The sequence below is a fragment of the Desmodus rotundus genome, chromosome X (genome assembly GCF_022682495.2).
Source record: "Desmodus rotundus isolate HL8 chromosome X, HLdesRot8A.1, whole genome shotgun sequence".
NCBI classification, from domain to species: domain Eukaryota; kingdom Metazoa; phylum Chordata; class Mammalia; order Chiroptera; family Phyllostomidae; genus Desmodus; species Desmodus rotundus.
Genome location: NC_071400.1, coordinates 30,241,826 through 30,265,585, shown reverse-complemented (window position 1 = coordinate 30,265,585; position 23,760 = coordinate 30,241,826). Strand labels below are relative to the sequence as shown.

The following is a 23,760-nucleotide window of genomic DNA, read 5'->3' as shown; positions in this document are numbered from 1 at the left end:
ACTGGGTCTTTTGTCTTTTACTGTGGGTCCGCCCACTCCATTCTGCTGCCAGGTCCTGGCTCTGAAACTGACCACATTAATGAACTCTTGTAATAAACACTTGATGAGACTCCACCATATGCCAGACACAGGACCGAGTGACCCTAATGCTAGTCACTCAACATCTGCAGCCAACAGCCACTGTGCCTGCCAGCAAGGAACTGACAGTTTAGTGGGAGATGCCTGGGCTAACTCTGTTTTAAACAAACAGGCGTTAGCCTGATGAAAAGAGGAGGAATTGCGCTCCGAGGACAGCAGCATGTGGAAAAGCACGTGTGGAGAGAGACTGGTACACTCGGCGAACCGGGCACAGTCCAACACGGCTGCAGTAAGCTGTGGAGTGGTGGGATATGAAGTTCCTCAGTCTGGCAAGAGAAAGCAGATGCTGGATGCCATACAAGACTTGGACATTTATCCATGGTAATGGTAAGGTTTTAAGCAGGAGGACCGACTTGATCCACTTTGAAAATGAGAAAGACCACTCTGGCTATTGCATGAAAAGCACAGAATTCCCAACAATCCAAGTAAGAAATGACAGAATCTTAATGTCAAGAGCCGGTAAGGAATGGGGGACCTGAGGTACCTAGAGGAATAGTAAAGGGACACAACTCCCAGGACTTAGGAGGACTCAAAGATTATTCCAGTTCTTTGGCTTGGGCAAGCAGGTAAATGAATGGTGGTGCCATGAGCTGCAACAGGGAGTGCTGGAAAAGAAGTACGGTTAAGAGGGAAGAAGGTGACTTAAATTTTAGACAGCCTGAATTTCAAGAGCGTCACCTATGGAATGTCTGAGTGAAAATATCCAGTGTATAGTTAGATCAATGGGTTTGGAGCTGAAACATACGATTTTAGCCTGGGATTCATCTATTTCTAGGTGGTAATTAGGGCTGTGAGAGGAGAAATAAGCAGCTGCAAAGAGAATAGAGAGTGAAAGTACCAGAGACCCTAGAAAAAGAATCCTGGGACACAACATTTAAAGGAGTAAGCTGAAGAAAATGAGCCTTCCAATGAAGCTGAGAAGGAGTAGCAAGAGACAGAGGACTGAAACCAGCCAAACCAGAGGTAGAAAAGCCAAAGGCAGAGAGAGCTTCAGAAAGGAGGCAACAAAGAGGAGTATCAAACACTGAGATAGATAGATAGATAGATAGATAGATAGATAGATAGATAAATAAATAAATTTAAAAAACCACGGGACTTAGAGGTCACAGTGTAACTGCCCATGAGTGTGCGATTGCTGACCTTGGAGGGAGGCATTTCAGTGGCATGGAGGGGTCAGAAGTCAATAAATACAGAGCAACTCTTTCTCCTTCCTGTAAGAGCAGAATTTCTTGACTGGACAGAGGCTGGTGAGGAGGAGCAGTTAAGGGTGAGTTTCTTTAGGATGAGAATATTTGCATGCAGCATGAGCCAGCACAGGAGTGCAGAGGGCGAAGACACGGGTAACAGGTGTGCAAGATGGAGCAAAGGAGGAGGGGAGGGGGCTAGAAGAACAGGTAGAGGCACACCTGTTCTTTCACAGATGCAGATTAAAGCTGGTGGAGGGAACAGATAGAGAAAACTAAGGAAGCGACCAATGGAGAGACAAGCACACCTTCCTCCAACCCCGGGAGCTCCAGTGGCCTCTGTCCGTGAAGGAGACTGCCTGCCCCTCCGGAATGAGGCAACCCTGAAGGACTGGCTATGCTCTATCCCCAGGCAGGGTTTCCACTGTGAGCAGGTACTGTGGATCTCGATGGCTACGTGACAGCCTTCTTAGCCCAAAGCCTCCCTGTCACTTGCTTATCAAGTCCTGACATTTCGTGAAAGGAGACTGAACTCCAGGAAATAGCACCACATGGTCATTTAAAATGTGGGACTTACATCAGGTATCATGCATACAGATCAGACACTTAATACTTCACACATTGCTCCTATTAGCAGAGTAAACTGCTTTCAAAACCATTCCTCTTCTCTGGAAGCATCTTAAATTCTGATTTAAGAAGTGTGAAAAAAAGAAGTATGTCAATGATTATTAACATCCTCTGGTCAAAACAAAACTTGCACTTGACAGTGAGTGAATGAAAAGCCTAAAGTTCATCAATATATGTACAATGACTACTACTTGATCCCATCTGGTTTTGATAATGGGCAGGAGGGTAAAGAACACACTGGATACCCACCAGAGCAGCAGGAGCTTGATGAAGAAAGTGGGGCATAGGCCTGGCACGAGCTGCCGCACTGGGGAAGAATGCCCCAGCTCAGGGCCCCCTTCGGTAGAGCTGGCTACAACTGCCGTGTGTACACACTTGTAGCAGTGAGATCATTGGCCTTGCTGGGCCTATGGGCCTCCTCCCTGGCCCAGTGCTCACCAAGCCCACCTGGCCACAGCTCCGCCGGGAAGGCAGAAAGGGACTGGCAGGTAAAATTGGCAAGTGACTGAGTTCTGCTGCTCTTGGTCTCAGCACCTGTGTGCTAATCCCCTGTGGATGCTCCAGGGTAAAGCTTCCACATACCCTGGGTTGGCTGGGCTGAGCTGGGCTGAACTGGTGTGAGAGATACCTGAAGGGTTTGCTGTCGGGGTCAGTGTCCTTGAAGCCCATCTCCTCCAGCTTGCAGCGGCGGTACAGCTCATAGTGCCGGCTGTGGGTCTGCTCCCGGAGGTCCTCCATGTTGACCCGAATTAGCATCTCCCGCAGCTTCACAAAGTCGCAGTGGGCCTCGTTTTCAACTGCATAGCAGGGGTTGGGAGATTAATAGTATATTGAAAGGAAGGCCAGAAGAAGCCGAAATGGTGAAATGAGAGGCAGAATGTCTTACAGCAACAACGCCTTTCAATCTGTATACAGACCTTGAAAATTTGACTCCTGATTTACTTTTCTACTGATAAGGCAAATGAAAAGTTTCAAGCAAGAGTGACGGTAATGGAAAACTGCAATACCATAAAAAAATCTACCCAGACATTCAGGAGCACCTCAACCTCAATGAGACACCCACAGGAGTGCTTGCCCTGCACCACTTTTAGGACAATGGCACATGCGCATTCAGCCACCTGTCCAATGAATACTTGTGGAATCTTTGTTCCCCGTATTGCATGAGGCACTGGGAATTCAGAAACAAAGTCATGGAGTCTTGTCCTCAGGAGTTTAGTGGAAGAACAGGCGCAAACAGACGAATTCAATACAATACAAAAAATACAAAAACAGAGGTAGATGTCCTAGGTGCAATAAAATCCCAGAAGAGGAGGGGACCTAAGAACTCATGGGAGAGTGAAGGCTTCACCAGAGAGGCAACCTCTATGATGACTGTTGAAGGAGGAATAGAAATTTATCAGGCAAAGGAGGGAATAGGTTTTGCAAGGTCTCAATGAGATTAGGCAAAGTTACATAGTTAGTAAATTGCAGGGTTAGGATTCCAATCCAGGTCATCTAAACCAGGGGCAAAGGCAATTACCAGGTGTCAAAGTCCCCAAAAACTATGGGGAAAGAACTAAGAAATCAATAGCTGACAGTGACAAGGAGGGGTATGACCCATCTGGATGGGAGAAGCTTCAAAAGAGCTGTTTTTTAGAGGGCGGATGATGGCCTGCCAGCAGCAATAGTGACTGGGACGAAGTGGGCCCCACTTTCTAGCCTGAGTGGACAAGCTCCCTCCTCAAAAGGGTATAGCAAAGGTCTGCATTTGGGGCAGTAGCTAAGAAGGACAGAGATGTGGACCAAATCATAGCAATGTGGACTTCTAGTTGGAACATAAGGTTGTGAGCAGTGCTCTGGGACGTGTCTCCAAGCATGTGTCCACTGTGTCAGAGTGGGAGTGTCTAGCCTGACCGTGTGGGGACAGCGAGGTCTCAGATGATGAACAGGCCCAGTCATACCAGACTCTGTCTTGCAGGGTGTGGGAGAAGTTAGTGGGGGCGGGGAGGGGTCCGGGATGACAGGGTGGGCACAGTCATAAGTGAGCAGAGTAATCTTCCAAAGCTCAAGTTAGCTCACATAACCACTCCGCTTAAGGCCCGTTGCCTTTGGGATAAAACCCCTCATGTCATAGAACATAAGCTAATATCAACAACTGCTTCAGTCAGGGAACTTTTCAGGACCGTCTCTTCCTCCGTCTCCGGACAGTGATCCCTGGTGGTCAGTCAGAAGGAGTGACTCTAACACCCCTACAGGCCGCCCAAACAATACACAGTTTCTTCCTCACCCGAATACAACAGTGAACCCTGACTTACAAGAAAAAACGTTCAAAAACTGCTTTCTCCATTAGGCGTGCGGCGGTCTAAGTTGGAGGAAGTCATTGGAAGAAACACGCCTGCTGGCTTCTCCTTCATGTCACCTCAGGTTCCTGCCTCTTGGATCACAGATCCGTTCCCTGTCTTGGACTGTTGCTTCAGCAACCACTTGCAAATGTTCCTAGTGGGGCATCCCCAGCCGCAAATAGCAGAGAAGTCCAAAACCTAGCGCAACTCTGACAACCAGTCTTGTCTTACCCATGGAAAATTCCAGTAGCGCTGTAGGCTCTCTGGTGTGCCCTAAAGCATGCCGGCCTTTGGACGAGATGTGGACAACTTCCCACCTGCTTTCACTTGTTTGCTCAGTGTCAGGGATGCGTCTGCCGTGAACCAGCCTCCCTGTCACACATGCAATCCCAGGTCTAGCTTACAGCTGCAGACTCGGAGGGCCAGGCACCCCTTCCAGCCGTGGCAGAGTCCTCAGCCTTGTTTTATCTACTGAATGGACTAGTCCAAGTGGACTTTAACACACATCAGGCAGACCACATAAGGAACTTTCTTGGTTATACATACAATAAGTTTGTTTTAAAATTGGAAAGTAATCATGCACACACAAGAGTGCATGAAATGTGCAATTTAAATAACTTTAATAAATGAGCAGACAAAGACAGAAAATCAATAGAATAATAAGCAGATACACCGATTAGCTAGCTCTTCAGTATTCACAGTTGCTGGGGGAAAGAGCCTTTGAAAGGTGGCTGAGCGGGACGAGAGGGGCTACGTGTGGCTCAAGAGGCAACATATCCACAAGTCCAGTGAAAGATTTCATTTCTTTGTTTTCCTTTATAGTTTTACCACTTACATATCAATTCCTAAAGATATATATACATGTATCTTGTTTAGTTCTGTCTACTTTTGAACTTCATGTAAATGGAATCATACAACATGTACTCTTCTATGACTTATTTGGCTCAACGTTTCTGAGATGTATTCATGTAGATGTAACTATAACCCATTCATTTTCACTGCGGTATAGTATCTCATTACATGAACATCTCGCAATTCACCCAATTTATTTTTAATGGATATCTGAGTTGTTTCCAATTATTCACTATTAGGAGCAACAGTGCTTTGAACACTGTTGTAAGTCTCCTGGTACACTCAGGCAAGTACACATGCTCTCCTGCATACTCCTTCCCACCTTGCTCCAGGTACAATTGTTTTAGTTTTGGGAACACTTTTTCCATGGGAGACAAAGACAGCCTACTCATGGCAGAGAATCCAGGAACTAGTTTGCCTGCCGGCAACTCCTATGGCTGTATGAGGCTCAAGCCAAAAGAGTAGAGACTGGGGACAAGTTAGGGACTGGTCCCCCAGTGGCTGCGGTCAAGCAATGTGACAGACGGAAGGGGCTCCCTGTCTCTTGGAAACTCACTCACCCTGCACGGTGCCCCAAGGATACTGTCGGGCCTTCATCATCTTGTTGCCTATCTTCAGTTCTTCTGTGCTGCCAATGACAGCAAAAGGTAGGTGGGCCTGAAATAGAAGGCAAACAAAAGCTCAGAACTCAAGGAGAAAGGCACAGCTCCTACAATGCAACTGCTTGCTCATCTCCTGGGCCTCAGGCCCCCAACACTGCAGTGTCCCTCACTGTTGTCAACCTTAAGAGGCATTTCTTAAGCTCCCGAGCTGTCTGGGGATAAGAGGTCTAGTCCAGGCTTCTGCTATTCAAAGATTCACAATAAAAGGTAACAATGACATGGTTGAATACACAGGGAACAGACATCGTCAGAAAATCAATAGAATAATAAGCAGATACGCAGATTAGCTAGCTCTTCAGTATTCACACTTGCTGAGGGGAAGAGCCTTTGAAAGGTGGCTGAGCGGGATGAAAGGGGCTATGCGTGGCTCAAGAGGCTAAAGGGGAACATGAGTACTGGGAGTGCTGGCCCTCCCCCTTCCCCAGAGTGTGAGCCCTGAGAATAGGTATATACTGAAACCGCACTGCTGACTGAGCTGTGTGCTCCTTGTTCTCTTCCTTCCCTGGAGCAAGAGCTCCACTGAACTCTTGAGCCTAGAAGTCAAGTCCCTCTAAGTATTCATCCACATGCCCATGGGTGTGCTGGGTTGTGTTTTAGGCGCTGTAAGGGAGACAAAAGAAGTAGAAGACATACTCCCTCACCCTCCAGGAGCTTACAATCCTGCTGGGGACGCTAGATTTACATACCCCAAAATATATAAGACAGAATATGACCAAGGGCTCAAATGCATGCTCTGGCGCCCTGCACACAATAGGTGCTTCATAAAATACTCCTTGAATAGCAGTGGCAAGGCCATGGAAATAGTAAAGAAAGACCAAGTATAAATAGGGGTCTGAGCTTGGTGCTTATAGCACCTAATGAGGAGGGAGGCCGGGCTGATGAAGGTTTCGTGGGTCAGAGAAGAGGCAGCTGCCCCCAGCTGGTAGTGTGGGGCCTGGCAAAGCAGCCCTTCTGCAGGGAGCAGCCCAGGTTATAAGTGCTGAGCGACCACTGGCCAAATGGAACCACTGAATAACTACTGTTTACAAACCAGGTGATTCTGGGAGGGGCTTTGCCTGAAAGGACTTTGCGAGGACAAGTAAAAAGTCCACTGGAACTTTTTTAGCCTGCTTGGAGAAACAGGCCTCGGTTGTAGGCTCATTTTTCCATTCTATAAATATTTACTGGGCTCCCGCTATGTGCTAGGCATCAAAAAAAAAAAAATACAACATTGAAAAAGTTCAGAGCCTGTCCATGGAGAGTGCACAGTCTGGTAGGGGACAGACATGCCAACAATAATACTAGAATAAGGTCCAGATTATAAACAGAGGCTCGAGGGCCGGAGGAACACGGAGGAGGGAGCAGCTAACTTAATGGGAAGTCAAAGCAGGCTGCACAGAGTAGGCAGTAGCAGTTGTACTAATAGTATTGTAGCTAAAGAACTGACATTAGCAGCAGCAATTCACTCAACTCCAGGTGCTCTCCATTACATTACCACATTGAATCTTTACAACAATGCTTGAGGTAGATGTTTTTATTATCCCATTTTATAGAAGAGGAAACTGAGGTCCAGAAGGGCTAAGTGACTTGCCAGCAAGCACACAGTAGTAAGGGGCAGAGTAAGGGGTAGAATCCAGGTCTCTCTGACTTGAAGGGCCTGCAGGTCTGCCACACCCAGTTAGAGGATAGGGCAGCAGAGAAGGCGAGCGCTCCAAACCCTAGGGTGAACCGGCTGTGCAAGGTCAGACTATAAGTGGCAGTTCAATTCTAGGAAACTCGAAGCAAATGTTTTTTGTTTATTTAATCTGTGCACTGATCTCACAGCCAATCCTTCCTCTCTATTCTCTTCTAGCTCTGCACGCCAAGAATGTTTTTAGGAGTGGAAAACACAGGACTTAATCAGGAGCTCAGCTCCAGGACACCCACTCATGCCCGGAGGTGCTTGGCCATCCAGGCGAAGTGGCGCTCCCTCATCCTCTCTCAGCTTCTCTCAGAGCGTCACCGGTTCATCCCTTCCTACTCCACTGACCATCCCTGAAACAGGGACACAGGAAATAGGGAAAAAGGAGGCCATGGATACGGAAGGCGGGCAAAGGGTGAAGGCGGGAAACGTTTCATCAGCCCTACTAGGGGAACGAACCATCAAGAGGGTCATGGCACATGTGACAGACACAATGGGGTGTTAGGGTGTACTGAAATCTCGAAAACCCTGCCCAAGGGCCAGTGATCTCTGACTTCTGACAGCAGTCTTTGCCAGGGGGCATCCAGGCACAATTCATTCCCACTCAGGGACCCAAGACATGTCGGGATCCTTGAAAGCACCCTGAAACCTTTTCCTGGAAAATATTGTCTTTCCTACAGAGACCCCAAAGCTTTGGCCACATGACACGAGGGGCATCGGTGGCAGAAGGCTAGACTGAGGGAGGAGGTGAGAAAGAGAAACCACACTGTATCGTCCCCGCACATTGTGGGCTCTCAACTGAAAGTGATGGAGGAGGAGGCTGTGTGGAGTGGAAGGTATTTCTCTGGGCTCAAGAGAAAAGGAGGGGGGGAAAAACAAGAAGAGAATAAAGGAATAAAAAATGTCAGTATGCCCTTGGGCCTGTTACTGTGTCCAAGAGACATTGTTAGAATGACAGGGTCACTTGCTTCCCGTCTTCTTTAAACTGCTGTCATTTTGCCCCTCCCCATTCTAAAAGGCACAGCCCCCACCCAGGCAGCTTCAGAGGGCTACAGAGACCTCCCACGGGACACTCTTTTACACCTGGCATTGAGTTCTATTCTGATAAGTCTATGCACGGACATCATTTCCCAGTGCTCCCGGGCAGATATCATTTGATTCTCACAACAGCCTTACAGGGCGGTTATGATCAACCCCATTTGTGATTTTGGGGGATTGGCATACAGAAAGGTTACATGAGAGGTCCCTAACTCTCATGTCCAAATCTTCCCAGGAAGTAGTGAGGACACCACACTTTATTTTTTAAATGTCTTTTTTTTAGTATTTTACTTATTTATTTTTAGACAGAGGGGAAGGGGAGGAGAAAGAGAAATATCAATGTGTAGTTGCCTCTCGTGCACCCCCTACTGGGGGCCCGACCGGGCCCGCAACCCAGGCATGTGCCCTGACTGGGAATTAAACCGGCGACCCTTTGGTTCGCAAGCCGGTATTGAATCCACTAAGCAACACCAGCCAGGGCAGGACACCACACTTTAGATACCAGCCTCCCCCAGTTACTCAGGGTGGCCTGTGTTCTGCCTCCCAGCTAAAGGCATTTGCTGAAAGTCAGCTGACCGTGATGGGCGGGGAAATCATGGGGCCAGGCTCCGGCCCTCGTTGTGATGCTCTTGAAAGACTGATGGCCATGACAACCAAAATGGAGTCAAGAAGAGCAGAGAGATGGGGGTACCCCATCATACTCCCAGGGGTGACACTTGGTATATGCGGAGCCAGGGCAGAGACTCTGACAGATGCAAGACAGTGCTGCTGCTGAAATAGTGACAGGCTCCTAAGGGGAGTCCGTGGAACTCTCGCACCCAGAAGACCTCTGATGAGATGCCCCCAGAGGTGAGATGCCTCAGTCTCAGAAAACTTGAACAAGAGCCCAGGCTGGTGTGGCTCACTGGATTGAGCACCTGCCTGAGAACCGAAAGGTTGCCGGTTTGATTTCTGGTCAGGGCACGGGCCTGGGTTTTGGGCCAGGTCCCCAGCTGGGGGCATGTGAGAGGCAACCAATCGATGTATCTCTCACACATCAGCATTTCTCTCCATCTCTGTCTCCTTCCCTTCCCCTGTCTTCAAAAATAAATAAAATCTTAAAAAGACTTCAACAAGAGACAGCCTGAAGCTTTATCTTATGAGTCTAGTCCCAAATTCACTACCTTTCCTGCCTCATGTCTGCCTAAAATTCTTCTTGGCGCATTTTAAAGTGTTTGATGATCCAATTGGCATGAATTATTCTATTCTGTTTCCACTACATCCATTATACTTTGGGAGGGCACATGATCGTTCCCCTCAGCCCAGTGAAATAGAGACTGTCGGGGCCCTTTTCTCCTCATCTGACAATATTCCCATTGGGTGTGGCTTTCTCCCAGGCTGGACAGGATTTCGCAGTCATGCTGCTAGTTATGCTCACCCCCATTTCAGGCTCCTACTGGCAACTGAGCAAGAGCGTGCCTGATTCCCTTTCAGGTCAATCCTTGGTGATTCTCACAAAGGTGTGTACAAACAATGGAAATGGCACTGCTGCCTCAAGAGAAGGGGCAGGCTTATGCCTCTGGGTCTCCCTGTGACCCTACAGGTCACCCACGTGACCAAATACCTTTATAGGGGTCAAACCCAAGACCTCACAGATGGCCAATCAAGTAAGCCAAGTACAGTAATTGAGCTAGTTGCCTGGTCTCTGGCCAGGGTTTGAGCTACTGAAAGGACAGTATTTGATTTGAACAGCACAGCAATTTTTAATATTAAAGTCTAATAACTTGAGAGTTATTAGAGCATGGGTTGAAAGTAGAATGCCACAAGATCTCTCACAATCTTGTCTTGTCCCCTCAATCTGAAATTGGGATTTTCAGAGCCACCCATAAGTCAAGGCAGAGGCTGAGACTTCATTACTTTCATTTCCTGCCATGAAAATCTTTAGTGGTGAGCAGCAGGACGGCTGTACGGTCTTCTTCACTTAGGCAAGAGGCTCCTTCTACTTCTTTCAATGCAGTTCTCATGGTAATTGGCTAGGATGGCTGAGGCCGGGGGGCTGGAGTCAAATCAAGAATTGAAAAGCTGGCACCCATTCCTCCTACCACCCAAGCCCAGGTCTCTGATGATGCAGCTTTGTACACCACAGCTTGTCCAAATAACCTGGGGACTTTTGACACAGTTTTAACGGTGGTAGACAGGCTAAGCAATCCTCTGTATATATTTTTAGCAGCAACCCCCCATCCTGTCGCCCATCACAACACAAATAATACATAGCATTCCCAGGCATGCCCCCTTCCCACGACCACGCCCGATCCCAGGCACACTAGCTGGAGGCCAACCCTGCCTTTCCCACTCAGAAAAGCATGGTGAAATGCCGGGGAATGCATGCTGAGTGATGTTTTTATAGGGATAACCCTAAATTCACTACACTTTCAGTTATAAAATAATAATGAGTCATAAGGATGTAATATACAGCATAAGAAAAATAATCAATATTATTGTAATAACTTTGTATAGTGACAGATGGTTACTAGATTTATCGAGGTGATCACATCATGAGGAATATAAATGTTGAATCATTATGTATATTATACACCTGAAACTAATATAAAATTGTATGTCAACTTTCATTTTAAAAAAGGAAAAATATTTCGTTTTTCCAAAATGAAATACTAGCAAACTTTGGACTACTGACTCCAACATCCTGACTTCTCGAGAGAATTAGCACCAATCTTTTTTTTTCTCGTGCTCACAACTGGTCAGAGGTATAGTTGTACCTACCACAGGCCACACGGCCTTCCTCTTGGGCCAGACTTGTCAAAGACGAGGAGGGATTTCTAACAACATGTCTCAAGTGTACTGATAAGCAGAAAGTCAGGCGAGACAATGACTTGCTGCCCTGCTATGCAAATTTGTTGGCCAATTCATAAGAGGTGGCCGCTGATGCTAGAATGATAACATGCTGGGCGGCAGCAGCAGGAAGTTTCTAAAAATGGCTTTTATTACCAGGCTTTCCTGAGTTGGGCTATACCCAGGCATTATGTCATTAGGAAAAACTGATGCCTCTCAGTAGAAAAAAAGAAATCCGTTCCCAAAGCAGAGGCTTTCTGAAAGCTATTAGCTGTCTCCTTGAAATCATAACATTGAAGATTTCACAGCAACAGCATCAACACATTGTAAAGAAACATGAGGAGATGTTTGACTCTGCCTTCTTCATTACTCATTCCTGTGGTGGGGGAGGAGTGAGGGAGGAGAGGCAAGATGGAAAGTTGCTTTTTCAAAAAGTCATTCACACTTAATAACCCAAAACACAACCCTGAAACATAAAAATAACATTTCTCTAGTCACCAGGCAAATTGGAGGCCATATATCATTTTTCCTCCCAGGGGCAGAGAGCTTGATTATCTGAGTACAGATTATACTTGAGTCTCCAAAGCCAACCAACTTTTTTTAGTCTTTCTTTCATTCACCGAAATCAATTGTCATAGACCTTTGTTTGAAATCAATTGTCATAGACCTTTGTTTCTGTTACAAAGAATGTTTGCCCTTCCAGCAGTCCCCTGGGGGCTGCCTGGCCTAGACCAGAGCAGCATCAAAGAGGAGGGTGGAAGGAGAGGTCTGAATCCCCCGCTCCAGACTCTTCCTGGAGTCAGCCTTTCCCTTCTTCAACCTCTGCTCTGCTTTGAAGCAGCTGCCCCGAGGATAGGGGAGCTGTTTCATTCTGCATTCTCTCTCGCAAATACCTGAGACTCAGATAACCAAGAACTGACTACACTAAAATGGATGGTGAAGATGTTTGACAGCTATTTGGTGAAATAAAATAAAGAGCAAACGGTCAGCACACTGAACCCCTGTGCTCCCACTCACGTTCATGGTTCCATTGATCTCTGCCACCGACTCGTCATCTGTAGGAAACTGGTAGATCTGGACCCCGTTGCTGACAAGCTCACTGGTTATTTTGATTTTGAACTTTGTTAGCTCACTCTTAGAAATGGCATCCGACTTAGCAATGATGGGGATTATGTTCACCTATGGGAGAAAGGAGCCACGTGGGAACGTTGTTGATAATCTGCAACCGACGGGCAGCATGGCTTAGGATTTCCAACTGGCTGCCAGAGGGCGCAGCTCAACCCAGTGGTCTAGGACTGGCCACCTCTGTAACCAAATAATATAATCAATCACAATGAGTGCTTATGAGGAAGTAAGTGCTTTACATAGATTAACACAATCCAGATAATAACTCTCCCAGGAGGTATCATTACCACTATTTTCCCAATGAGAAACTGAGGCACAGAGAAGTTAAATAACTTGTCCAAGCCCACAGAGCAGGTAAGTAGCAAAAATTGGGATCCAAATCCAAGTTTAGCTTTATTCCTCGCTCTACAGTCTTAACCATGAGCTGTCTACCAGCTCAGATCCAAATTGATGATTTATGTGATACTTTCATATCAAGGTCACTGCTCTAGTGATTTGAGTCAGAGGATGGCACTTGGAAATCTGTGGTTGACAAGGGGAAAGATAGGCACTCTTTGCTAACAGTAAACTGTCCCAACCCATCCAGTGCACGCTAGCCCCAGCCAGTGGAACGGAGACCCACATGGGGGATGGCAGGAAGTGGGAGCAGCGGGGAGCTCAGTGACAATGCATACGTGGTCCTCTTTTTGGCAGCAAACACTGGTGAATCAACCTAGTTAAGTGAAGAAGACCTTCTCAGTTACCAATTTGATCTGAGAAATATTCAGACAGTTATGTTGCCTGAATCTCGTGGTTAATTTCTGCATGAAGAAAGCAAGCATAAATGCCCAATTTCAAACAGCAGGAGAAAGGCTTACTGCTGCCCCCAAATTCAAGCCACTTGAACCCCTGAGCTGATCCTCAATATTCCTCCAATAAGGGGAAGGCTTTTACTGTCAGAAGGTTAAGAAACTTGAAATGCACATGGCTTAGTGAGACAGAGCGCCCTCAAGCTCAGGTGCACATGGAGAGCACAGTTATTCCTGCCAGCGGCCTCCAACGGGGTGCATGGATGGTGCTGGGGCACTGAAAGGAATGTGAAAGGGAGTCCAAGAACTTTGGACCTGGAAGATAAACTTTGCCCCCCTTGCACTTTGCTTCAGTAGCACCTCTAAGACTGGACCTTGGAGGCACCTCCCTTGAAGTCTCTTTTTTTGGGATGGTTGGGGGCCAAAGCCCTTGCTGAGGGGGAACGGCAGGAAGAGCCAATTTTCCTCTTCGCTCTTCACCACATCTGCATCTACACACTCTAAACATACGGCAGAGACTGCTTATTTAACCTGCCCACTCACCAGGGCACCAGCGGTGCGGCTCTCTGCTGCCCTAGGCCGTGCGGGTGCGGCGACATTTCCAGAGCAGCTTGTTACTCATGAGAGGTGAGCTCATTGCTGCGAAAAATGCAAAATTGCTTCTATTCTGATTATAGCTGAAATTCTGCTTTTATAATGGACACACTACTAACTAACTGCATATCAATTAGATTTTTGTAAAAAACAACAACAAAAAAACTTGGAGTCTGAGAGTTCAGTCTGAATCCCAGACCCATGACAAGTTGTCTAACATTGAGCAAGACTTTTGACTCTCTGTGCCTCTGTTTCCTCACACGCAAAATGGGAATAATAGTATCCACCATGCTGAATAACTAGAAAGCTAAAATAAAATAATGCATATGAAATGCTCATGACAGTGCCGGGCATCTATAAAATATTAGGGGAAAGTGTACTAATAATTAGTTTTTCTAAAGAATTCCACAGTCAATTCTTTTGTACAGCAAATAATCCTTTTTTAAGATTTTGTTTATTTATTTATTTTTAGAGAGAGGGGAAGGGAGGGAAAAGGGGAGGAAGAGAAACATCAATGTGTGGCTGCCTCTTGTGCACCCCCCACCACGGACCCGGTCCACAACCCAGGCATGCACCCTGACCGGGAACCAAACCGGCGATCCCCTGGTTCACAGGCACTCACTCAATCCACTGAGCCACACTAGCCGGGGCCAGCAAATAATCTTTTAACATGAAGAATCACTGTGTAATTTATATCTGGAGTGGGACTTGCAGGTTTCATTTTCTCTTAAAGCAGGACATGCCTGATTCCCGCAGCCATCTTTCTCGGGAAGGGAAACAACAGAACATGGTGCCACAGATCTGAATTCGAATCTAGACTCTGCCAATACCCAGCTACATGACAATGAGCAAGTCACTTAACCTCTCAGAACCTTGGTTTTCTCCCCTGTAAAATGGGGGATAACAACAGTGTTTGCCTCATAGGGCTGTTATGAGGATTCAATGAAATGCTCCATGAAGTACTTAGCACAGTGGTGGTGCATGAGTTTAACAAATGTTAGCTGCAATTATAAAAATAAGTATTGATAATAACAATAATAACTTTCAACCCTGGCTCAGGGTTGAAAACCCTGAGTGTGGCTCAGTGGATTGAGCGTTGACCTGTGGACTAAGGTGTCGCAGGTTTGATTCCCGGTCAAGGCACATGCCTGGGTTTCGGGCCAGGTCAGGTCCCCAGAAGAGGGTGCACGAGAAGCAACCACACATTGATGTTTCTCTCCCTCTCTTCCTCCTGCCCTTCCCCTCTGTCTAAAATAAACAAATAAAATCTTTTTAAAAAAAGAAGAAGAAGAACTTTCAAAGCCCAGTTTGAATGTTCGACTTTAGTACAGGTCAGTTAACATGGGAACAAAATAAAAAAACACCTTGCTGTTGCCAGAGCCTGAGCCCCTAGACCAGGACAGCCATCTTGCTTGCATGTACCCTCATGCCCAAGAGGGATCAGGACAAAAAGACAACTCAAGGCAAACCTGTGCCCTGTGCTGGGAAAACAAAGTATTTGGCACAGAATCTGGATCAATAGCACCATCTTTATGGAGGAAGAGGAATAAAAGAGAGGATGAAGAAACCTTAAGACCTCTCCTGGAACCTAGCCTCTACTTTGTACAAGAGACCAGTAAGAATGACCCAGCTTGCCTAGCCACCCCTGCTTCCATACCTTACTATCCAGCTTCTTCATTGTCACTAGGTCCAGAGACTTCAGGGAATGACCTGTAGGGGCGATGAAGTACAAGCAGGCGTGGATGCGAGAGTCGTGGTAGGTGTGCAGTACCCTGCGGATCTTCAGTTCCTCCTGCAGGTAGGCTTCGAACTGGGCATCAATGAATTCCACGATGGGCTTGTAGCTAAAGGGGAGAGTAAGAAAATGGCCCGGACACTTCAGAATGGTCACCTCCTTGGTCCCCACATGAGCTAACTTATGCCTATCTGTGCACCTTCATTCTGGAATGTCCATTTCTCTCTTCTCATCCCAATCCTGCCCTTTTAGACCTCAGGGCCCAGCTGAATGTCCACCTCATCCAATTATGCCAGAGATCCCTTCTGTGCTGGGTACTCAGTGGAGGCCAGGACCTCTCCTTGACCTTGCTACTAGGGAATCCTGTCAGAACTCACTGGGTTCTGCTCAGCTTTGCAAGGTTTGGTGGCATTCCCCACTTGGCTCTCCTAAGGTCCAGATATTTTCCCAGTTCTCGTTTCCTCCAAGATTGTGACTTTAAAATCTAAGTACTTGGGCAAAATTTGATAAAGATACTACCCTTACCATAGCCTTCACAGATGTGCACACATACCCAAGCTCACTGAGTCTCCACGCACAGCCACCCTTTGCAGACCTCAAGTCTTACCAGGACTTCTTTTTCTTTTTTAACTTTTTAAAAAAGATTTTACTTCTTTACTTCTAGAGAGCAGGGAAGGGAGGGAGAATTGGCAGGAATCGAACTGGCGAACCCTTGTTCTATAGTAAGATGCCCAATCAACTGAGCCACACCAGTCAGGGATTTACTGGAACTTCTTAAACAATAGTCACTCCTCAGCTCCTCCCTGTCCTGGGAAGCTTCTCATCACCACCCCCCCCCCCCCATTCCCACAGCCCTTTCAGCCTCGCCTCTTTCTGATCTTCCTAGGTCAGCTTCATTACAGCCCTGCCTGTTCTCATCTCCCTAACGTCTGCTGCCTCTCCATCTGGGGCTTCCTCCCCTCAGGCTAGAAGAGGCCCGGGGCAGTGAGTTTGCAGATACCACTGCCAGAAGAGAACACGATCAAGGGAGAAGCGGGGCCCCGGCAGTGCCTCTTACCTGCAGCAGCCCCCAACCTGAGCCTTTTTGAAAGATTCCCCTCTTAGAGAAGGTAAAAATAGATTTAAAAAAATAATCACAGAATCCTAGATTCTAGGAGCCACATACAGAGGAGAGATCCAGGCACTTCTGCAGCCCTAGACAAAATCTACAAACAGTCCTGTCTTTCTTCCTTTGATCCTTCTGAACCATTGTTCTGAAGGGTAATAGCACCTAAGAATCTCTTGGATGCAGAGATCCTCAGAAGGATCCTGAAGAATTAGGAGTGAGGGTAGGAAATGCATCTCCTAGACATGTCTAATTAATTTTTGGGTGATTGGCTGGTTTGAATTATCTAATCATGGCACTGCTTCATTTTTTCTCCATTACATGACTTTTGTACTTCAGTATTTTGCTCTACAAAAGGGATCAAAAGAGGAAAGAAAAATGTGTGTTTTTCCTTTTTCCCTCCTGAATAATCTAGTGATACCCTGGGCCTATCTGTCTGCTGCTGACCTAGCTCTTAGGGTCTCTGAAGAGGTGTATGAATCAGACCATCCAAACTAGTCAATACCAACAAAATTTGGTTCCATTTAATCCTAAATAGATGATTCATTTTTGTGTCCTCAGTGTCCAGAATGTAATTGGGAATGTAATAAGGGTTCCACTCCCATTCCCAATGGCTCATCTTCCCATGATGGTCCTCTCTCCCTCCCTACTCTGTTGTGCTCACTGGATCCCAGGCCCTGGTAAATTCCGTACTCCCGTAGGCAACCTCTTCACAAAATTTTCCTTCCTCTAAGTGATACCCATCTCCTCTTCAAAGAAGTGGCTTCTCTCATATTCTTCTCAACTGGAAATCACTACTACTTTCACACCCAAGTTCCATGGGTGTAAGGGCTAGAGAGGGAACTTTCTCCTAGCTATTATTATAACTTTCTCCTAGTTATTCCCTGGCTTACTTACTATAATCTCTTCCAGCTCCAACATATTCTACCCCTCCTCATCACTACTGTTTATCTTTTACTTTTTAGGGTAGGAGTTCTTTTTCTAAAAGATACTTATTTTTAGAGAGAAGAAGGGAGGGAGGAAGAAAGGGAGAGAAACATCGATGTGTGACAGACATCCATCCATCAGTTGCCTCCCGCATGCCCCCACCTGGGGACGTGGTCCTCAACCCAGACACATGCCCTGACCCCGGGAGTTGAGCCAGTGACCTTTAAGTGTGCGGGATGATGCCCTACCCACTGAGCTGCACCAGTGAGGGCAAGGGTAAGGGCTCTTAAACTGCAGTCCACAGGAATTCATAGCATCCATGAGTTGGGGCAAAAATACGTGTTTTTCACTAAGCTGTAACTAAAGTTTAGCATCCTCTTCAGTTGTAAACATAGGTAACAATCTACAATAATTTTAGCCGAGACTTCATAACCTACAGAAATCATGGGTTTTTTTGTTTTATTTTACAGTTTAACAAATATCTCAAAAGAGCATTTATACTCACCAAACTTCTAAATTATGATAGTTATTAGACCTGCTTACAAATATTGTTATGTCAGGAATTAATAGAGAAGTACATGAATTACTAAATCACAATTTTAAAATATTTCAGTATTAACTGTATTTAGTATAACGGTGTATTTTAGGCATTTAAAAACCCTATGATTTCACTCATGTGGAATCTAATGAAGAAACAACTTACAAGGAAAATGGGGACAGACTCAGATGGAGGGCAGGATGACAGCTGGGGGGTAAGGAGGTGCAGGGATTGAGCAAACAGGAAAAAGGACTCATGGATGTGGACAACGGTGCGGTGATTGCAGAGGGGTGTAAGGGGACTAAATGGTTATGGAAACAATACAATAAATATTAAATCAAACAATAAATAAAAACGTTATTCTGAATGAGCTCATAGGTCTCACTAGATTGCTAAAGGGTCCAAAGGCACAAAACAGGATGTGCTCTAGACCCTACTTCTTATTCATTTCAGTTAGCGATACGTACTATGAAGACAATTAAATGGGATGATGGGATAAAACATGACTCAGAGTTCAGCTACTTCGAATATAGTGATCAGGGAAGGCTTCTCTGAGGGTGTGACATTTGAGCTGCAAAGACGAGAATGAGAGAACCATGCAGAATCCGGGAGAAGAGTATTTCAGGCAGAGAAATAACAAATGTACTGGTTCTGAGGCAAGTTGGGACAATAGGAAGAGTGCAAGGGAGCTGGGAGTCAGTGAACAGAGAAGAACAATAAACTATTCACAATAGCCAAAAAGTGAAAACAACCCAAATGTCCATCAGCTGATGAGTGGAAAAGCAAAATGTGGAATATCTGTACAATAGACTATTACTCAGTCATTTAAAAGAAAGTTCTGATACATGTTGCCACATGAACAAAGCTTGAAAACACCATGATAAGTCAAAGAAACCAGTCACAAAAGAACAAAAATGGTATGATTCCACTTATCTGAGGTCCTAGAATATCCAAATTCATAGGGACAAAAAACAGAACAGTGGTTACCGGTGGCTGAGGGGGAGGGAAAACAGGGAGTTGTTAATGGATTTCCTTTTGGGGCGATGGGAATATTTTGGAACTAGATAGAGGTTGGTGGTCGCACAACCTTGTGAATGTATCAAGTGCTACTTAACTGTTCACTTTAAAACAGTTAACTTTGTGCTACGTGAATTTCACCTCAATAGAGACAAGAATAAGAGATGAAGCAAGCAAGCAGCGTGGGACAGATCCCATAAGGTCTTGTGGGTGCAGGAAGGAGTTATTTTTTTCACTGTCAATGGGGTCTTCTGCATAATGTTTCCAATTGGTTATTGTCAGTTGATAAAAAGTCTATACCTTTCTGCATGTTTATTTTAAAATTGGCTACCTTACTGAACAATTATTCATTAGCCTTGTTTTTCAGTTGATTAGCTTGGGTTTGCTAAACAGACACATTATAGAAAAATGGTCATTTTATCTCTCAGTGAACACTTCATTGTTATCTTTTTTAACATTTTTCTCACTTTTAAAAATGTTTCCATCATCATTTATCCCCCCATAGCCTCTTCCACCTCCACCAAACCCCTCCTTGCCTCCACAATCACTGTTGTCCATGTCCATGAGTTTCATTTTTAGGGATAATGTCGACCAGTCCCTTCTTGAAAACACTGTCCTCTGTCTTCACTGCCACCATTATATCCTACCTCTATAACTCTCTCACTCGCCCTACCTAAACTCTTGGCCTGTTTCTGAGGTTCCATCCTGGACCACCTTCTGTTGTCCTACACATTACATGCATATTATCCCTGTGTGGTCTCACTTACTCCCATGGCCTCACTTATCCCCACCTTCCTATCACCCTTCCTGGACACCTGGAAGTCATCCTAGTCTCCTTCCTCCTCTGTGTTCCAGTCCATGTGCCAACGCAGCCATCAGAGGCTCCCTGCTGGAAACCTACAAGACCAGATCACAGACACTGTATTGGACCACCACCACCTCAGGCACCAAAGCCAAGATGCACAAGGTGAGGTCTACTGGAATAAAAGCGACAACAGCTAATTCGCTCTATCACCATGCTTTTCTAGTCACCTCTTGTTCCTTCTACACACATCCTTATTCTGCTCTGTCCGCCATGGACTTGTCCTGCTGCAGCTCTCTTCCTTCAAAAATATTCCCACCGTGCCCTCTGAAAGCCCTGCACCATGACAAACAAAATTGCCTCCATCTTTGCCACTCAAGAGCACGAGAGTGTGGTCTTGGACCGGTAGCACTAGTATCACCTGAGAGCTTGTTAGAAATGCAAAATCTCCCATGTCCATCCCGGGCCTATAGGATCAGAATCTGCATTTTATTAAGAGCCTTCAAAGCTTGGATGCAACATTAAAGCTTGAGAAGTGCTGGCCTATATCATCCTCCTTTTTATAGAACTTGCCTACCTCCTTTTCTTAATGGTAACTTCATTTTTCCTTGGGGACACCACAACCCTGAAGACACCGATACCTGGAATACAGTGCAGGCGTCTCATTTTCCCACAGCTGGTGGTCTTTGGGGCCAGGGGGGTGGGCACTCACATAGACCCTCAGAGGCACTTTTAGACTGTTACTCCTCTACATCAGTATAAAGCCTTTTACTCCCTTGAGACATCTTCTATCCTCTTCTGGTGGCACCTGACCCACAGTCTTTCTCCCCATTCTGGGTGACTGCAGTGTGCTTTGGACAACCCATCGACCTTCAGCCTCTTTCCTCCTTGATTGCCTCAACTTCACAACCTTTAGCTCCCTCTACTTCAGCCACCTCCACACCTTACCACTAGCCAGACCAGTTTCACCCAAGACATCCTCTCTCTCACACCTTACTACCTAACTATAATCTCCCATTTCTCCCGCTCTCTTTTGCCTTCAGTCCTCCTAAACCTGACCTTTCATCCCATTGAGTCCTCTGGTACCTTTACCTCTCCTTTATCTCACAGCGTATCAGCCTCTTCCTGGCCTCATCTCCTTCTCATCCCAGGCTCCACTCCATAATTCATTACCGGAACCTCCTTTTTACCAACACCCTCATTCCCATTGCACCCTTGCCTGCCACCCCACTTGCCTACCGAACTGCTGTGCTGAATAAATTTCAGGATCTGTTCTCCGCTCCTACACCACTACTGCTGAGGTGGGCTAGAAGCGATCACAGAATTATGGGTGTTGGCACCACTACAAATTCATGGCCTCCAACCTCATATGGGCCTTTAGAGCAACATGTCAATCCCTTTACTCAGCTTTCACTGGCTTCCTTCCCGTGGCCTTCATTGACCAATCCAAACTTTTACTACTTTCTTCAAGCTCCAGAACTTAATATTAACTCTTCCTGGTTTCTCTTTAGTCTCTGAGGATGAAGGGTCCCTTATCCTGTCCAAGGGCCATTGTCCCGGTGCACTTGATCTCATTCCTTTCGGCTCTTAGAACCTTGCTCCTCTCACCTCCTACTGATTCCTTCATCTCAACTTATAAACCTACTTAAGTCTTCTCTCATCTCAAAAAAAAAAATCTTTCCTCAACCTAATCTTCCTCAACCACACATTTCTCCCCAACTATTCCACTATGTTTTCTTTTCCTTTAATAGTCAAGTTTGTCTTCTGCATCTACCACAGGGCTGGCCTGTAATACATACTCAATAAATATTGGGTGGATGAAGATGTTTTTAAAAAGAATAATTTAATAAATTTTTTAAAAGAATAAATTATTCTTTTTAAAAATTTACTTCCCACCCTGGCTGGTGTGGCTCAGTGGATTGGGGGTTGGCCTGTGAACCAAAGAGTCGCTGGTTCATTTCCCACTCAGGGAACAAGCCTGGGTTGTGGGCCAGATCCTCAAGTAGGGGGTGCACAAGAGGCAACCGCACATTGATGTTTCTATCCCTCTCTTTCTCCCTCCCTTCCCCTCTCTAAAAATAAAATAAAACCTTTTTAAAAAAATCTTCATCAATGTACACTCACAGCAAAATGAATGAAATTACCTGGTGTCAGTGGATATATTTTTATCTTTAATTTTTGCAAATCTAATGGATAAAAACATTTTTCAGTGTTTCATTTTGCATTTCCCTATTCATTGATGAAGTCGAATGAGCATTATTTCATGTTGATTGGCCATTTATAGTTCCCTTCTGGCGATGACCAGTTAATTTCTCATTGAATTGTAGAAACATTTTTACATTTTACAAAAAATCCTTTGTCTGTGATATAGGTTGCAAATGTTTTGTCCCCCTCTGTAGTTTGTTTTTAGTTTTGTTTATGTCATCTTCAATATACAAAGGGCTTTTTTTTTGGCTTTAATGAATTTAAATTTGTCAGTCTTCTACAACTTTTGGATTTTGTGTTACAATTAGAAAAGCCTTCTAAACTCCCAAAGTTAAAAAAAAAAACATTCCCCTATATTTTTTCCTTATATTTTTAGAAGTTGTTTTTAATACAACTGGAATCTATTTTTGTGAATGGTATTTGTGTGGGAGGGTCCGTCTTATTTTTTCCTAACAGATGGCCTATTTTCGCAGCACGTTTTCCTCAATAGGCAATTCTTTGCCTTCTGACTTATTTATGCTAAATTCCCATAGAAACATGACTTTGATCTTGGGTTCACTTTTCCATTCTAGTATTCTTTTTGTTATTTTGCTGCCTTCATTTCTTTACCTCCCATTCACTCGAGGCAATCTAGCTTCTACCAACAATTTCTCTGGAATTATTACTCCTAAATGTGTTAATGACCTTCTGTTGCCAAACCCAAGGGATATTTTCCGGTCTTTATCATCCTGGACACCATTTATCATTTCCTCCCATACGCTACATGATACAACTCTCCCTTGATTCTTCTACCAATAAAAGTCATGATCATAATAATATGTTCAGTTCATTAGTTACTCTGTGCCAGGCACTGTTTAAGCTTTTCTTTTTAAAAAAAAAAATATTGTTATTCTATTACAGTTGTCCCAATTTTCTCCCTTTTGCCCACCTCCACCCAGCCCAGCCCACCCCCGGGCTCCCACAGTCAATTCCCACACTGTTGTCTATGTAAGCTTTTCTTTTATTAAAGATTTTATTTATTTATTTTTAGAGGAACGGGAAAGGAGGGAGAAAGAGAGGGAGAGAAACATCCCCCACCAGGACCAGCAACCTTTCATTTTGCAGGATGATGCCCAAGCAAACTGAGCCACAGGGGTAAGACCTGTTTCAGCCTTTCGTATGCCATGCATATCACCTGCGCCTCACCACAGCCCTCTAGGGTAGACAGTAGTATTATCATCATTCCCAGATTACAGATGTGAAAACTGAAACATACAGAATTTGCGTTATTGTAGTGTAAGCCCTGACTGTTCCATTTTTTCTTTCTCCTAATGCAAGTGCCTGACTTAAGCTTCTATTGCCAAAGCATCCACTTCAAAGAGGCACCCACTTGAAAGTGGGCTGTCTGAATAAAGCACATCACCAGCTACTTAAAGAACCAGGTTCCCCCTCACCCCCACCCCAAGCTCCTTTGTTTTAGGGATCTTGGCTGATTTCCATAACTGAACTTTTGGACCACTAGCTTTTTCCCTTCCCCTACTTCGAATTCCTGCCTTTGTGTTTTAAATTCACCAATAAAGAGTGAGCCCACAAAACCTTAGCCCCGCAGCTTCAACCTAATCAAAGCAGAACTC

At 45.4% G+C, this 23,760-nt stretch overlaps 1 protein-coding gene across 6 annotated transcripts in view; it reads right to left on the bottom strand.

Annotated features, from left to right (window-relative positions):
* Window positions 1–23,760, bottom strand: part of SEPTIN6 (septin 6) — a 65,439-nt gene that overhangs the window by 14,019 nt on the left and 27,660 nt on the right. For all 6 annotated transcript variants that reach the window (XR_006656404.3, XM_045200864.2, XM_024567018.4 and 3 more), the window contains exons 4-7: window positions 15,476–15,662; window positions 12,329–12,490; window positions 5,683–5,779; window positions 2,578–2,746 (exon numbers count right to left, since the gene is read on the bottom strand). Coding sequence is in view for 5 of the 6 variants with exons in the window: in XM_045200864.2 (XP_045056799.1) it covers window positions 2,578–2,746; window positions 5,683–5,779; window positions 12,329–12,490; window positions 15,476–15,662 (615 nt within the window). In the remaining variant the exon portion in view is untranslated. The remainder of the gene's footprint in view (window positions 1–2,577; window positions 2,747–5,682; window positions 5,780–12,328; window positions 12,491–15,475; window positions 15,663–23,760) is intronic.